Source organism: Balaenoptera acutorostrata, chromosome 10, assembly GCF_949987535.1.
Source record: "Balaenoptera acutorostrata chromosome 10, mBalAcu1.1, whole genome shotgun sequence".
NCBI classification, from domain to species: Eukaryota; Metazoa; Chordata; class Mammalia; order Artiodactyla; family Balaenopteridae; genus Balaenoptera; species Balaenoptera acutorostrata.
Genome location: NC_080073.1, coordinates 41271890 through 41287420, shown reverse-complemented (window position 1 = coordinate 41287420; position 15531 = coordinate 41271890). Strand labels below are relative to the sequence as shown.

General features: G+C 38.2%; 1 protein-coding gene across 4 annotated transcripts in view; it reads right to left on the bottom strand.

Annotated features, from left to right (window-relative positions):
• Positions 1–15531, bottom strand: part of SETD2 (SET domain containing 2, histone lysine methyltransferase) — a 119278-nt gene that overhangs the window by 60176 nt on the left and 43571 nt on the right. For all 4 annotated transcript variants that reach the window (XR_009009485.1, XR_009009486.1, XM_057554657.1 and 1 more), the window contains exons 4-9: positions 15068–15199; positions 11800–11928; positions 8939–9062; positions 7580–7657; positions 5768–5865; positions 3549–3675 (exon numbers count right to left, since the gene is read on the bottom strand). Coding sequence is in view for 2 of the 4 variants with exons in the window: in XM_057554657.1 (XP_057410640.1) it covers positions 3549–3675; positions 5768–5865; positions 7580–7657; positions 8939–9062; positions 11800–11928; positions 15068–15199 (688 nt within the window). In the remaining 2 variants the exon portion in view is untranslated. The remainder of the gene's footprint in view (positions 1–3548; positions 3676–5767; positions 5866–7579; positions 7658–8938; positions 9063–11799; positions 11929–15067; positions 15200–15531) is intronic.

The window sequence follows — 15531 nt, the reverse complement described above, 5'->3', positions numbered from 1 at the left end:
TAGGAGACCAATCCAATTAAAACTAAAGTGGAGTTAAACTCTTCATTACAGTCAAGGACAAACGACCCTTCTAGGAACCCAGATTCACTCTGGGTCATTCCTCTATCAGGGCAAAGTTTCATACAAAACATCCCTGTTCCGCAACAGCTTCAAATTCACATCTGGAGGGCTTCACTGGTGGCGCAGTGGTTAAGAATTCGCCTAATGCAGGGGAAATGGGTTCGAGCCCTGGTCCAGGAAGATCCCACATGCCGTGGAGCAACGAAGCCCATGCGCCACAACTACTGAGCCTGCGCTCGGGAGCCAGCGAGCCACGACTACTGAAGCCTGCACGCCTAGAGCCTGTGCTCCGCAACGAGAAGCCACTGCAATGAGAAGCCCATGTACCGCAACAAAGGGAAAGCCCGTGTGCAGCAACGAAGACCCAAAGCAGCCAAAAATAAATAAATTAATAAATTAAAATAAAAATTCATATCTGGAGCAACCCATGACTTCAGCCCACCAACTGACTAGATTCACTTTACATCTAATTTAGTCTACAATACCATAAAATACTGATATGAACACACTATTACCAGAATAAAAACAAGCAAGCAAAAACCAGGAATATCTACATCTTGGTCCCTTGGGGTTGTTCCTGAATCTTACCAGGAAGGTAGAAAGCCATCTGATATTGTTATGATGGCAGTATAATACCACCCAGGAAACCATCACACTACAATAACACTCCCCACCAATAATGCAGTTTTTAATGTAAGTTCTGAAAACAGAAAATAGCCAAAGGGAAGCTTTTATGGAGATTTTAGCTTAGGTCAACATGTTTAATGACTACTTTGTGGTTGCTTTGGTAAACTATCAATTACATGAAACAAGAGTTAAAAATAAAAGTAATCTTGATGAAGTTTAAAGAAAAATTCCCTGTAATAGTCAGGTCCAAAAGCTAATAGGCTATGACCCAGTGACCCCACTTCCATGGATATACCTTAAAGAAACATGTACAGAAGAGACATGTGCAAAGACATTAAGAGCAAAAGATTGGAAACACAAGTGTTCATCAGTAGGAATACATGTAAATAAACTGCTATATGATGAAAACCTTTACAGCAGTTAAAAATGTACATATATATACATATACATACACCAACATGGAAGAGTAAAAAAACAAATTGTGGGGGTTTCCCTGGTGGCACAGTGGTTAAGAATCCGCCTGCCAATGCAGGGGACACGGGTTCAAGCCCTCGTCTAAGAAGATCCCACATGCCGCGGAGCAACTAAGCCTGCGAGCCACAACTACTGAGCCTGCGCTCTGGAGCCTATGAGCCACAACTACTGAAGCCCACACGCCTAGAGCCCGTGCTCTGCAACAAGAGAAGCCACTGTAATGAGAAGCCCACACACCGCAATGAAGAGTAGCCCCCGCTCACCGCAACTAGAGAAAGCCCACGTGCAGCAACGAAGACCCAACACAGCCAAAAAAATAAATAAAATAAAAATTTTTTTAAAAATTGTAGGGCTTCCCCGGTGGCGCAGTGGTTAAGAATCCGCCTGCCAATGCAGGGGACATGGGTTCGAGCCCTGGTCCCGGAAGATTCCACATGCCGCGGAGCAGCTGGGCCCGTGAGGCACAATTACTGAGCCTGCATGTCTGGAGCCTGTGCTCCGCGACAAGAAAGGCCGCGATAGTGAGAGGCCCGCACACCGCGATGAAGAGTGGCCCCCACTTGCCACAACTGGAGAAAACCCTCGCACAGAAACGAAGACCCAACACAGCCATAAATAAATAAATAAATAAATTAATTAATTAATTAATTTTAAAAAATTGTAGAAATATATATATATATATCTCATTTCTAAAACTCTACACAAAGGAACTCAATATGGTTAAAAGCAAAGAAAAGAGCTAGACTAGCTCTTTCCCATCGCTTATTGGGTGACCTTGTAACCTCTGTGCTTTAGTGTTCTCATCTGTAAAAGAAGGAAAATCCTTGTACCTAACTTAAAAGGGCTTATTGTGAGAATTAAATGAGTTAATGTGTCAGGCGCTTAGAAGAGTGCTTAGCACACAGTTACAATATATATGCTCTCTAAAAAATAGAGCTGAAGCAACAATACTCTAAAGAGCATTTGTTCATCTTGGGTGGTAGAAGCATGGGTGTTTCTTGTAAACTTTCCCTTTTTGCATTTTTTAAATGACCCTTTTTTTTTTTGGAATTTTTAAATGGCCCTTTCTAATGCTTCCTGCTATCTAAGTCTTCTTATAGAATTCAGATTCTCAATAACTAATTCTCTCCAATTAATTTGGGTTTACTGACATCACCTTTTAAGTATTATATTTTTATCCCTTTACTGACTTATGTTTTCTATCTGCTCAACTAAATAGTAAGACTACTGTCATTTATAATTCTTAACATAAGTATGGGTTCCTGAAAAGCCTAGGAATGAGCTAACTGCAAAAGACTCACAGGTGGATTTGCTGGTTAACACCTCTGGCCCCCTGGCTCCTTCTGGCCCTCCACTAAGATTCATAGGTCTGGGGATAGGCCCAAAAATGTGCACTTTTACAATGGACCCTGCCAAGTGGTTCTGAGGTGGAGAAACATTGCTCTGACAAAGGGATCCTCAGAAAAAGCGGGGGCGCGGGGGAATTTTTAAAAACGACACAAAATTCTTGTCCCAGTTAAGAGCTCCGGTAGTAGCAAGATACCACTCACCTCCAGTTGTGACTCAGGTGAACTGGGATAGAAGAAAGGCTATCAACCACTGTTCTAATGGATTAAATACAAGGACCATCTGAGACTATCCCTTTCTCACTCTTGGGTTGCCTGTTACCTCTCAAAACTCACCTTACGCTCCAAGGAGGATTTTTAGAGATTTTAAGAACACGTGCAAACAAAAGACAAAACAATATTAAAAGATTAGGAATGTAGGTCAGACTTATGTGAGTCAACAGATAAACATGTTACTTATACATAAGATTAGGAGTTTTACAGGCTCTCAAAAACTATTAGCCTGTCTGGGGGGCTTCCCTGGTGGTGCAGTGGTTGAGAGTCTGCCTGCCAATGCAGGGGACACAGGTTCATGCCCTGTTCTGGGAAGATCCCACATGCCGCACAGCAACTAAGCCCGTGAGCCACAACTACTGAGCCTGCGCGTCTGGAGCTTGTGCTCCGCAACAAGAGAGGCCGCGACAGTGAGAGGCCCGCGCACCGTGATGAAGAGTGGCCCCCGCTCGCCGTAACTAGAGAAAGCCCTCACACAGAAACGAAGACCCAACACAGCCAAAAATAAATAATAAATAAATAAATAAAAATTAAAAAAAAAAAAACAAACTATTAGCCTGTCTGTTTTCAAGATGACTTCAACAGTTCTCAGTATCCAAGTCTCATCTCCATGAAACAAAAATAGCAATCGTACTTCTTTTCCATGATTATCTCATTTGACCCTGAATTTCTCTGGTTGTAGTTTGACTTTTCAAAGTTCAATCAGGAAAGCTACCTCCCTTCTTAAAATGCACATGGTGACAGTTGAAAGAAGAATGGAACACTTACCGAATCCTTCTTCCGAGATCGTTCTTTCTTCATTTTCCCTCCTGCTGCTCTGATGCTGACTCTGTTCTCTCCTCCCAGGTAACCCCGACAATTAGCCGACCCACAGAAACATTTCTGCGCTTCTTTCCTGTTCGAGGAGCATAGGAAAGATGCCAATTATGTGAAAGTAAACCATAAAAAATGTTGATAGTATAGCAATTACATACAGGAGAAGAGTCAATCCAGCTTAAAGGAAAAAAACAGTTTTTTTAAGAGACACCAACAAACCTGATACTAGCTAATGGAAATGCCTGAAAATTGCTCTTAAAAATAAGTCATTCTTTATTAGCTAGACAAAACTAGCCAAGAAATTAATAAGTAATTTCTCCATTTATGAGAGTTTCTACTAATGTATGAAAATAAGAGATCATATATACCTGTTGGGGCTAAGAACAAAATTGCTTAAATAGATCAACACCTATAACTTATATGTAAATATTTAACTGACACAGAACAAAATGTATTATTATGAACAGATATATAGATATAAAATGCATAATTAGTAAAGGACACTTAGAAGGAAACAAGTGGTTATTAAAAGTTATCATTACATAAGGATGAGACACTACTAATAAATATAGTAATAAATAAATGTAACCATGGAGTCAAGGTAAAGTGGAGGAAAGAATACTGGCCTAAGTCTACAGCCCTGGGTATAAACCACCTCTGCCATTTATTTACTCTGCAACCAGAGCTACCCAAGGAAAACACGAAGGACTATTCCAAAAGTAAACTGATAGATTTAGTATATTACAGTAGCAATCAGAGGCACAAAAATATTTGATAAATACAGCAGGGAATCACAAACAGCACTTACTTTCCAGTTTCCTTTCTTTCAAAAAGGACAGTACAAATACAAGAGGAAAAAAAAAATAATGGAGCCCTACATGGAACCTGGTCAACCCCAGAATACTTGACCATTTCCTAGATCCATTAGTTCATGAGGTGTTGCAAAATGGTGATACCATTACTGGCTTCATTTATTAGCTAAAATAACCTCTATAAAGAACTTCCTCTCACCAACGGCTTGGTTTAATCAAAAATTCACTTGGGAAAGGAAGGATAGATCCTTGATTTTTTTCTTCTTTTAATTTTTAAACTAGTGGTTACTCGTAGGGAGAGGGAAAGGGGCAGGGGCAAAAGAGGGATAGGGGATTAAGAGATGTAACTATTATGCATAAAATAAATAAGCTACTAGGATGTACTGTACAATAGAGGGAATATAGCCAGTGTTTTGTAGTAACTATAGATGGAATATAACCTTTAAAAATTGTGATTCACTATGTTGTATACCTGTAACTTATGTAATATTGCACATCAACTGTACTTCAATTAAAAAAAAAAACAAAAACTAGTTTACAAAATCATGAATTGGTTCCTTTCAATTATGACTAATGCACTTTTATTTTTAAAATGTCATTAAAACTCATGGATTTTACGTAGTGTGTTTCAAACCACTTGCCATTATTATTCTTAATGATGCTTAAGTGTTAATAAGAACTCTCCCACTTTTGGTAAGTGAGATTCTATTCAAGCTACCTCCGAAGTCCCTTTGACATGACCCTCCTAATCTTTTATAACTGGTTTTCTGGTATGAGGAGATTATCCAGAGTTATCTTGTTCAATACCTGTCCCAAAGTTGACACCAGACATTTCTCCGAGGAACCCTGTTCCTTTTAGTGGGGTTTTATTAAAACCACAATATAAATGCTAGGGGTATTCAGTGCTATTGCATCAGTTACTGGTTTTGGTAGAACTAGGTAACAAATTATTTTTCAGAGTACAATATGGTATAGATGAGACATGATAAAATCATGAACTGATAACTGACAGATGAATTATGGCCACACAGGGATTCATTATATTGTTCTCTTTATACCATGTCAACACCCTGTTGACATTTCTGTAATAAAAAGTTTTAAAATTACATTAGAAACATAATTATATAAATAAGGCAGCATGAAGTTCAGAGGAGGAACATGTAGTTCCAGTACAATATCCCTTAATGGCCTGAAGTGTCATACAGAAGGAAAATACACAGAACTAAAAGAGAACACTATAGATAAGAACTGACAGTACATATAACTTCTTAGTAATTCACATCTAAGTTTTAGATTTCTATATCTGAACAGTCTATTTCTCCATCAGAAGCAGCAAAACAGAACGGAATCAATACTCACCCGTATCTTTGGAACTGATAGTCAAATGTTAACTCTGAGCCTGAAGGAACCAGTTTGGTGGTAAAAAACCCAACTCTCAGTTGTCCGTTCACAGTCCACTGAGATGTTGTTTTTAAAAGAAAAGAAATTAGTAACTGGTTAATCTATGTGTGTGTGTGTGTTTTTTTTTTAAAAAAGATCATCATCATCTGCCTTAATTATGCATGTGCCTCTTTAGATAATAAAGGCTTTTCCAAATAGCTAACAGGGAAACTAAAAAAAAAAAAAAAAAAAACAGAAAAAACTTAAGTATCACTCTTATTTAATGAGCTACCAGATGAATATCATCTATAATTTAACTCTAATAAAAGTAACTGCTACTTTAACTTATCTTAATACACATTTCCACATGGTAAAGATTCACTTGTAGTAAAAATAGGCAAATATGGAATGCTTGGTGTCACTGAGTACCAGGCGAATTTGTATTACCTTATGTTGAAAGTAACTAAGATAAGATGGGGCGTGGAAAAAGGGAAACAACAATGCCAGAAGTTTAATTTCATGAAGCAGTGGACATAATGCTGAGTGTAGAGAAAGGGAAGGGAAGCATCAGAACAGATACATAAAACTCAAAAATTAAAATGGGGGTAAATACACAGGGATTGGACCTTGTAGTTCCAGAATATGTAAGATGTAAGTTGACTGGAAAGCTCCTGTCCAGACCATTTGAACCCCTACTGATGAAAAACCCAGACTTAAACAGGTGAAGAGAAGCAGTACAGTTGGAGTCTCACAGCTAGACATGTGGCCACCAGCTGCAGGCAAAACTAGAACCAGAACTTAATTAGGTTAAATAATTTCACACTGGGTTCTCCTATTCGTTATATGTTTTGGCTCTTGGAAGAGCTGTATCTAAGATCTATTAGTACAGAGATCAAAGGGCAAAAAATATCCAAGGGTCAAAACTATTCAATATGAGAGGAAATCACTGATACATTTTTCTAGGGCGTGGGTCCATAGCTTTCTTAACCTAAAAAAGAACCAATAGTCTAATGTGCATATATATACGCTTTTTTTTTTTTAACTCTAAGCTTAAAACACAAATTAGAGGGTACCAAGATCATTACCTCAAAATGTTACATTGAATTCGGTAAATGGATTTATCAAGTGTCAACTATGTGCCAGGCACAAGGACATAAAGATAACCAAGACCCAAAGTCTGGCCTTTGTTGAGGAGGAGAAGTATATCCACAAGCATACCATATATCGTCTCTCTCATCTGTGGCCATTAAGCCCCTTATAAATGTTATTAAAACCACCAAATTTGGCACCTGGATAAGACTGATATAAAATCTGAATATAATAGTACACACTGGACTTCATCAAAATTAAAGTTTAGTTTTTCATTTCGGCACCTTAAACAATATCTAAAATTTATGGGCAGAGATGTGACAATTAAATGCAACTGGAGTTCCTGGATTGGATCCTAGACTAGAAAAATGACAGATGGCAAAACTTGAATAAGGTCTTTAGACGAGTTAGTAGTTAACAGTATTTCCTGGATTGGGTAATTGTATTATGGTTATGTTCAATGTAAACATTTGCAGAAGCTAGTGAAGGATAATATATAGGAACTCTGTACTATTTCAGCACTATTTATTATTTTATACATCTAAACTTACTTCAAAATAAATTTTAACAGAGTAAGAAAAAAAATCATTAAAATGATTAAAAAATAATATCCATGGGTACCTTTGGTATAGAATCTAAAATTAATAGTCAGAACAGCAGTCCTGAACAAATATCCCAAACTCTAAATCTACCTCAACTTACTTTTTGAGTCTCACAGTTTGGTTCACAGCTGTGATTCATGAACCGGGAGCAATTTCCTTTCTGAGTGGCATCTATTATCTAGGGAAAAGGATAATTGAACAGTTAAAAATGAAACCTTAAAACATATGTGCATTTTGCAAAGGCAAGGCATCCAGCAAATTTAAGACCCTTATCCCTAATCCCCTGTTCCTTTAGAGAACTCTCTCATATTACTTTACACATCAAAGTGACAAATATCCAGGGCTTCCCTGGTGGCGCAGTGGTTGAGAATCTGCCTGCCAATGCAGGGGACACGGGTTCGAGCCCTGGTCTGGGAAGATCCCACATGCCACGGAGCAACTAGGCCTGTGAGCCACAACTACTGAGCCTGCGCGTCTGGAGCCTGTGCTCCGCAACAAGAGAGGCCGCGATAGTGAGAGGCCCGTGCACCGCAATGAAGAGTGGCCCCCGCTTGCCGCAACTGGAGAAAGCCCTCGCACAGAAACGAAGACCCAACACAGCCAAAAATAAATAAATAAATAAAGGAGTTTCTTTTAAAAAAAATAGTGACAAATATCCAACTTCTTCCTCAGAAAGATCTCTAACTATCAACATTTTACCTAGGGGGCAAAATTATCTCCATATAGATCAATGTCTCATTTTCTTTTAGCTATTTCTTACATCCTATTATATTCCAATCTTACTTCCTGTGTTTAAAACTTCATTTTCAAATGCATGCGATACCACAGTGCAGTAGCTCTCAAACTTGAGTATGTATCTGAATCCACTGGAGAGCTTGTTAAAACTCTTGCTAAGCCCACCCTCAGAGTGAGATTCAACAGGTCCTAGGATGGGTCCCTACAACTTGCATTTCCAGATTGAACGTAGAGGCAGACATGAGAATCTATCTAAATTCTAGTAAGCCAGACATTAAAGAGATTTGTAAATGGTACTCCTCACTAAAAAAAAAACTTTTTGGAAAATGCTTAATTTTCACAAAAGCATATGTTGTTTGTGTCAACATCATAGGCTTATTGTCACTTTTAAATGGTTTAATAAAAAAATATTTTCAACTTCTCAGCTTTCATCTTTAATATAAATATTGATAAATATAATCCACATAAACAAAAGCTCTTTGGGGGCCATCAATAATTTTTAAGAATTGTAGTATGAAGCATGTATGTTTACATTTACATATACATGTAAGTACCCCCCTCTCCCTCATCCTTTTTGTAAGCAAATAGAAAAAAACTATCCACACTGTTCAGCTCCTTATTTTGGTCACTTAATATATTTTAGAGATCAGTCCATATCAATGACCCCTTTCAAACTCAAGAACTTCCAGATCTGTTTCAAAACAAACACATTCATGCCACTTACCTCATCATTCTTCAGGGCCATGAAATAGTAGTGGATGTTTTTGTTTCGTGCATACTCCTTTACCCGGGCTTTAAACTCTTTATGATCAAGTACCTCTCCACAATATTCCAGGACAAAGGTGTTCCTGGCAAAAGAAAAACAGCATTTCCTGCCTAGGAGATATACGGAAAACACATACATCCATGCAAAAATAATGAATTTTAAAAACTATTGTAAAGTGGACAGATTTGCTATTACACAAGATGTAATTAAAATATATGTAAAGTGCCTAGCAACTAATCGAGGTTAATTTTCTCCTTCCTAATACTTTGCAAAGAATGTTGACTCTAAGAAGCTTTTATAATTTACACTTATACCAAAATGCATATCCTTGCTCTCACTAGATATTAAAACGAACTTCCAAGTCTGGTTTACATTATCATGAAAACAATGATTCACAACTGAGAAACAGTTATGAAGAAATCAGAAGCAGTGAAAAATTAGAGGCTTTATGTCCTAAGAAAAAAGAAGGCAACTTAAATACAGCAGCCCTTCTACTTACTACCTTTACTCTCAAAGGTCTCTAATGATGTTAAAGGTCAAATATACCTTTTCTCTGACTGCATTCTCTGTGAGTTTTCTCTAGCATTTATCAACAATCATGATTAAGCTCTCTCCTTGGCTTCTTTCAGTTACCTTCTACCTTTGATTGTTCTTTCATGGTTATTTACCTATTTCTTCTCTATTGAAGATATTCTCAGTCTCTTCCCTCTCCCTTTATTTTATAAAAGCTCATTCTCACCAATGACTTCAAGTATTACCTCCATGTAAACAAATGCTTCTCTACAGTTTACTCCCAAGTTCTGACCTGAAATGACCTACCTGGAAGTCTTGTCTTACCCTTTCAAAATAAACATGCCCTGGAATTCCCTGGCTGTCCAGTGGTTAGGACTTGGCACTTTCATTGCTGGGGCCTGGGTTCATTCCCTGGTCGGGGAACTAAGATCCCACAAGACGCACAGAGAGAAAATAAACAAATGTGCCCTAACACTAACCAAAGAGATTTTTTAAATGTAAAAATGTAAATCATTTGTATTTGTTATGATATACTGACATATCAGTATACTTCTCCTTTTTTTCTTTTTTTTTTTGGCCACGCTAAAAAAATGCTATGTTTAACGCTTTCTTTAAGAAGCCAGAAACAAAAAGCCACATTTGTATTTCATATAAATATCTAGAATAAGGTAAATCCATAGAGATGGCAGATTTAGAGGTTGCCAAGGGCTGGGAAGAGGGGGCAATAGGGAGAATCTGCTTAATGGGTAAGGGGTTTCCTTTTGGGGTGATAAAAATTTTTGGAACTAGACAGAGGTGATAGCTGCCCAATATTATGAATGTACTAAATGCCACTGAATTGTGCACTTTAAAAAGGCTAATAATATATTGTGTGAATTTTACTCAACCCCTCCCCCACCCCGCAAAAAAACAAAGTCCCATTTGGTATCCAATAACATTAAGTCAACCTAGACAGCACTGCCTTCCATTCCTATAGCCTAAAACTTGAGGGTTTTGGTAGGAATTTGCTTATTTTTTTGGTGGAGTCTGTCATGGTATTTTAACAGTAACTAGCAGCTTTGCTCCAAATACCTCCTCCTCATACTGTGCACATCTGACAGTATGCCCTTCTTAAGTGGGAATACTCTACCAGTGAACACCTAAATAGCTTAGAGTTAAAAATTTATAAAATTGGTATTACCATCAGCACATGTAAGTACATGAGTGAAGGTGTGGGAATCCTGGAAACATTAAGTCCTAGTATATTTTACCAAAGCAGGGTTCTTTGTGGGTAGTTGAGGAAAGCTAAAGAGCTTCAGGAAATTTTAACCTGCTATGTGAACCAGTCACGCATTCTCTCCTCTCTTCTCCCATCTCCTTCCCCATAACAGACACGGACTCCTGAGCCATCAAGTAGTCTCTGTTGCATACAACAAGAATTTACGTTAAAGTTGAAGCTATGTTAGTGCAGACTCTGCCAAGAGGCAGTGTCCATTACTACCCCTGTAAGAGAGGGTTATGTCCAAACTGGAGTTCCTTTAAAAAAATTTTAAAAAGACTCTCCAAAAGAAAAGCCTGGCTGGCTTGAGTAGAATAAAAGAAAGCATACCTGAAAACCTGCATCTAGACCAGAGTTAGTGATTTTAGAAATGCACCAGACTGCCTTGGGGAGTACTGAGTTCAGTGTTGTTAACAGTGTTCAAGGGAAGCTTAGTCTACTATTTATTTAAAATATTATAAAGGATCCAATGAATTTGGATATGAAACATACTGAGATGATTCTGAGATACTTGTTTCAAAGAAACAATTTAAAAATGGTTATAAACCAAAATACTTTGATAATACTTTGCAGAAAAGGGAAATATATGAGGTTCCTACTATCTACTTTTTTATATAATAAAACATGGGTTTTTTCATGGGTTTTTTCTCTCCACTACTCTTATCCCAACTAAACTTTATATAGATTCAACTTTATAGATTCTGTCCTAACTCCTTTTTATAGAGTTTCATAGGGATTCTGGGGATCTACAGCAAACACTTGGTAATTACTTGGAATTAAAGGTAACATAACTATCAGACAAAGAAGGACCGGCCTAGTTCAAATATCACAAGGGACAAACTGCTCTCTCATATATAGACAGGAGAGATTTCTATTTAATTTCCTAAAAGAAGTGAATTTAAAACGAACAAACTAGCTACCAAGTGGTCATTCTGCACAATAATCATTACTAAACTTCCAAGTGTAATAGGCAAATTATTTTCCTAAAAAGTATCTAACCAACTTCAACAACACAAATGAAGTGAAAGGTGATTAAAACATAACTTACGAAGGAAGGTCTTTAGCAGCTCTCAAGCCCCAGCCTTTCTTTTCTGTGAGTATGACTTCCACATCTGCATGCTGTTTTCTTTGAAACCGTCTATTGGAACAATAATCCCCATTTGGACACCGAGAAGAACTGAAATGAGAAAAGGATAAAATTAATTCTTCAAAGCAGTAAAAGAACCAAAAACACGTTCACTAGAATGTTATGTAAATGTATCCATATCTTTATGGCATAATCAGCATATGTGTGGTAAACCTCCAAGTGAGCCTTCCTCAATAATTCTTTCCATCATGAAGGGATTCCTTAAAATTGAGTGTCTACATTGTTAAACAGATGATGCCCAAAATACAGTCTTGTCAACTGGTCATTACCCCTCCCTGAGTGTCTAAGATACATTTCCAGGCTGCATGTAAGTCTGCAGTACTCTGACAACTATGCAGAGCTAACTTATTTTCAATCAGTGCACCTTCTCTTATATTCCACTCCAATCATCACTAATTTCATCTTTTGAATGTAGCTAACTACTTGAGCTACATTTAAGAGAAACCAAAGTCGTCATTAAACATATCTTTGTTCAGAGTAAGCACAATATAAACTGGCAAGGCTCTTCCCTCATGGATCCTAGAATAAAACTAAAATCAAAAATTTACTGAATTCTTAATATTCCAAAGCTGACAGATACAAAGGCTTTTAATACTAAGGCTACAATAAAAATTACCAATTATTTCCAATATATTATTATTTATTGCCAAACCAGTAGTAGTAAGCAACATTTTTACAGATGTCCAAAGGATAAGGGATTCACTCTGGAGAGAAGCAGTGAAGGAAAGCTTTCCAGAAGGAGTAGGATTAAAGCAGAATCTCTAATGACACATAGGATATGGACACATAAGGAAAACAAGAGGTACAATGACAGTGCCCACCTGTGTGCAGAAATAGGAAACAAGGCCTACTTGAGAAAAGGGGAATAAAATAGCTAAGGATAACTGATAAGAAAGGTGGGTTGCTGGAAGATGAAAAGGCAGGTTGTTGATGTACTATGAAGGGCTCTCAATACCAAGGTTACATTTGAACCTAATCTTGAGAACCACTAAAAGTTTTGAGCGTGGGAATAACAAGAAAAAAGAATTTCTGTACTTCATATCTGTTCAACAAGGTTGGCAGGAAAAACCAGAAGAATGCAGAGACTAGGGCAACAATGTCAAATTAGGAGAATACTGTTCTTATGTCTTCTCTTCTTTTTTAATTAATTAATTAATTAATTAATTAGGCTGCGTTGGGTCTTCGTTGCTGTGCGTGGCCTTTCTCTGGTTGTGGCGAGCGGCGGCTACTCTTAGTTGCAGTGTGCAGGCTTCTCATTGTGGTGGCTTCTCGTTGCGGAGTATGGGCTCTAGGCTCACAGGCTTCAGTAGTTGTGGCACACGGGCTCAGTAGTTGTGGCTCGTGGGCTCTAGAGCGCGGGCTCAGTAGTTGTGGCTCGTGAGCTCTAGAGTGCAGGCTCAGTAGTTGTGGCGCACGGGCTTAGTTGCTCCGCGGCATGTGGGATCTTCCCAGACCAGGGCTCAAACCCGTGTCCCCTGCATTGGCAGGCGGATTCTTAACCACTGTGCCACCAGGGAAATCCCTCTTCTCTTCTTATATGTTTACTGTCATCTCTACTTTTAGTTTACATTTAAAAATACCAAAAATGCTTTCTTTTTTATTTTTTGAGGTATATGTTTTATTTTTGTAACACTATTACATAAGCAAAACCAAAAACTGAGTTTTAAAAAAAAACCACTTCATTAACACTAAAAATAAGGTACCTATACTATAAATCACCTTAATATTCTTTCCATGTTAAAAATGATACAATTTTCAATCAGACTGGTTTTTTTTTAAAAATCACATTTTTTTAATGTAAAGGTATTTACTGTTTATATGAAAAATATGGAAGCAAATGTCTATCAATAGAAGATTAATAATTATGGATTAACTATGAATAGAATACATAATGTAGTCAAGAGAAAGATTTAGATAGGTCTAAATATGTAGCTCTGAATAGGTCTCCAAAACATATTTAATTAAAAGTGTGGGGACTTCCCTGGTGGCACAGTGGTTAAGAATCCACCTGCCAATGCAGGGGACACGTGTTCGAGCCCTGGTCCAGGAGGATCCCACATGCCACAGAGCAACTTGGCCCGTGTGCCACAACTAGTGAGCCTGCGCTCTAGAGCCCGCGAGCCACAGCTACTGAGGCCCACGTGCCTAGAGCCCATGCTCTGCAACAAGAGCAGCTACCACGATGAGGGGCCTGTGCACCGCAGTGAGTAGTGGCCCCCGCTCGCCACAACTAGGGAAAGCCCGCGCGCAGCAACGAAGTCCCAAAGCAGCCAAAAATACATTAAAAAAAAAAATTATTGGGCTTCCCTGGTGGCGCAGTGGTTGAGAATCTGCCTGCCAATGCAGGGGACACGGGTTCGAGCCCTGGTCTGGGAAGATCCCACATGCCGCGGAGCGGCTGGGCCCGTGAGCCACAACTGCTGAGCCTGCGCGTCTGGAGCCTGTGCCCCGCAGCGGGAGGGGCCGCGATGGTGAAGGGCCCGCGCACCGCGATGAAGAGTGGCCCCCGCTTGCCGCAACTGGAGAAAGCCCTCGCACGAACCGAAGACCCAACACAGCCAAAAATAAATAAATAAATAAATAAAGTAGCTATAAAAAATTAAAAAAAAAAAAAATTATTAAAAAAAAGAAAAGTGTGTGTGGCAGGTGAGGGCAAACAAAGTTTCAAAAAGTACATATAGTAAGGATTTCATTTCTACACATAAAAAGAGGAAATGTCTACCCATGCTGGTATAGGCATAAAAATTATCTGGAAAGACTACAAATAGAGGGATTGAGGCTTGGGGGAGCAAGACATTTTACTTTAGGCACTTTTGAAATGTTAGGGTTTTAGCTTATTTTATAGTAAAAGCTAAAAAATACCAACATTTACCTCTCAGGACGTGAACCTTACAAGAGATAAAAGGAGACTGGGTAAAAATTACTATTACTATGTTAGCATTAGGGCTACTTTACAGAGCACTTACAACATGTACTATAATCTAACGCACAATGCAAGGGAAATTTGCCTCCTTATAAACACTATTACACATTGGAGATTTCATTGCTCAGAAATACTCAACAATAGGTAGAAGGAGAAAAGTTAAATTTACTCCTAATAATTCTTCTTAAAATTTAGAGACATTTAATAGAATAGTTGAGCAAAAGAAGAACATTCTAATTTACTTACCATTCAATCATGAGGAGACGATTAAGACAATCTTCCCCACATGCTATTTCACCTTGAGCTCTTTCATCTTTAGAAAGAGGTGTACACTCACACTGCATTCGCTTAATATCCCGATGGGATTTATTCTTCTTTCTATTGGGTAAAATTTTATTAAAATTGGTTAAATAAATGTCCTGGCAATGATACAACATACACAATCAAAAATGTGCTAAATCTCACTAGTTTCCCATTTAATGATTCTGGTTAAGTCAATCATTCAGAGAGAAGAAAACATCTAACCACTAAGCATTTATGAGACTGAAAACACTAAGAATTGTATTGCAAAACAGGTGAGAGAGACAACCTCAGCCTTGGCAAATGGGAAGCTGGGATAAGTGCAAATCTATCATTTTGGACTCAGTCCTTATTTCCTAGTCCTTGTCATCTAAACCTTGAATTCTGAGCAGTTTCAAATGTTAATAGTC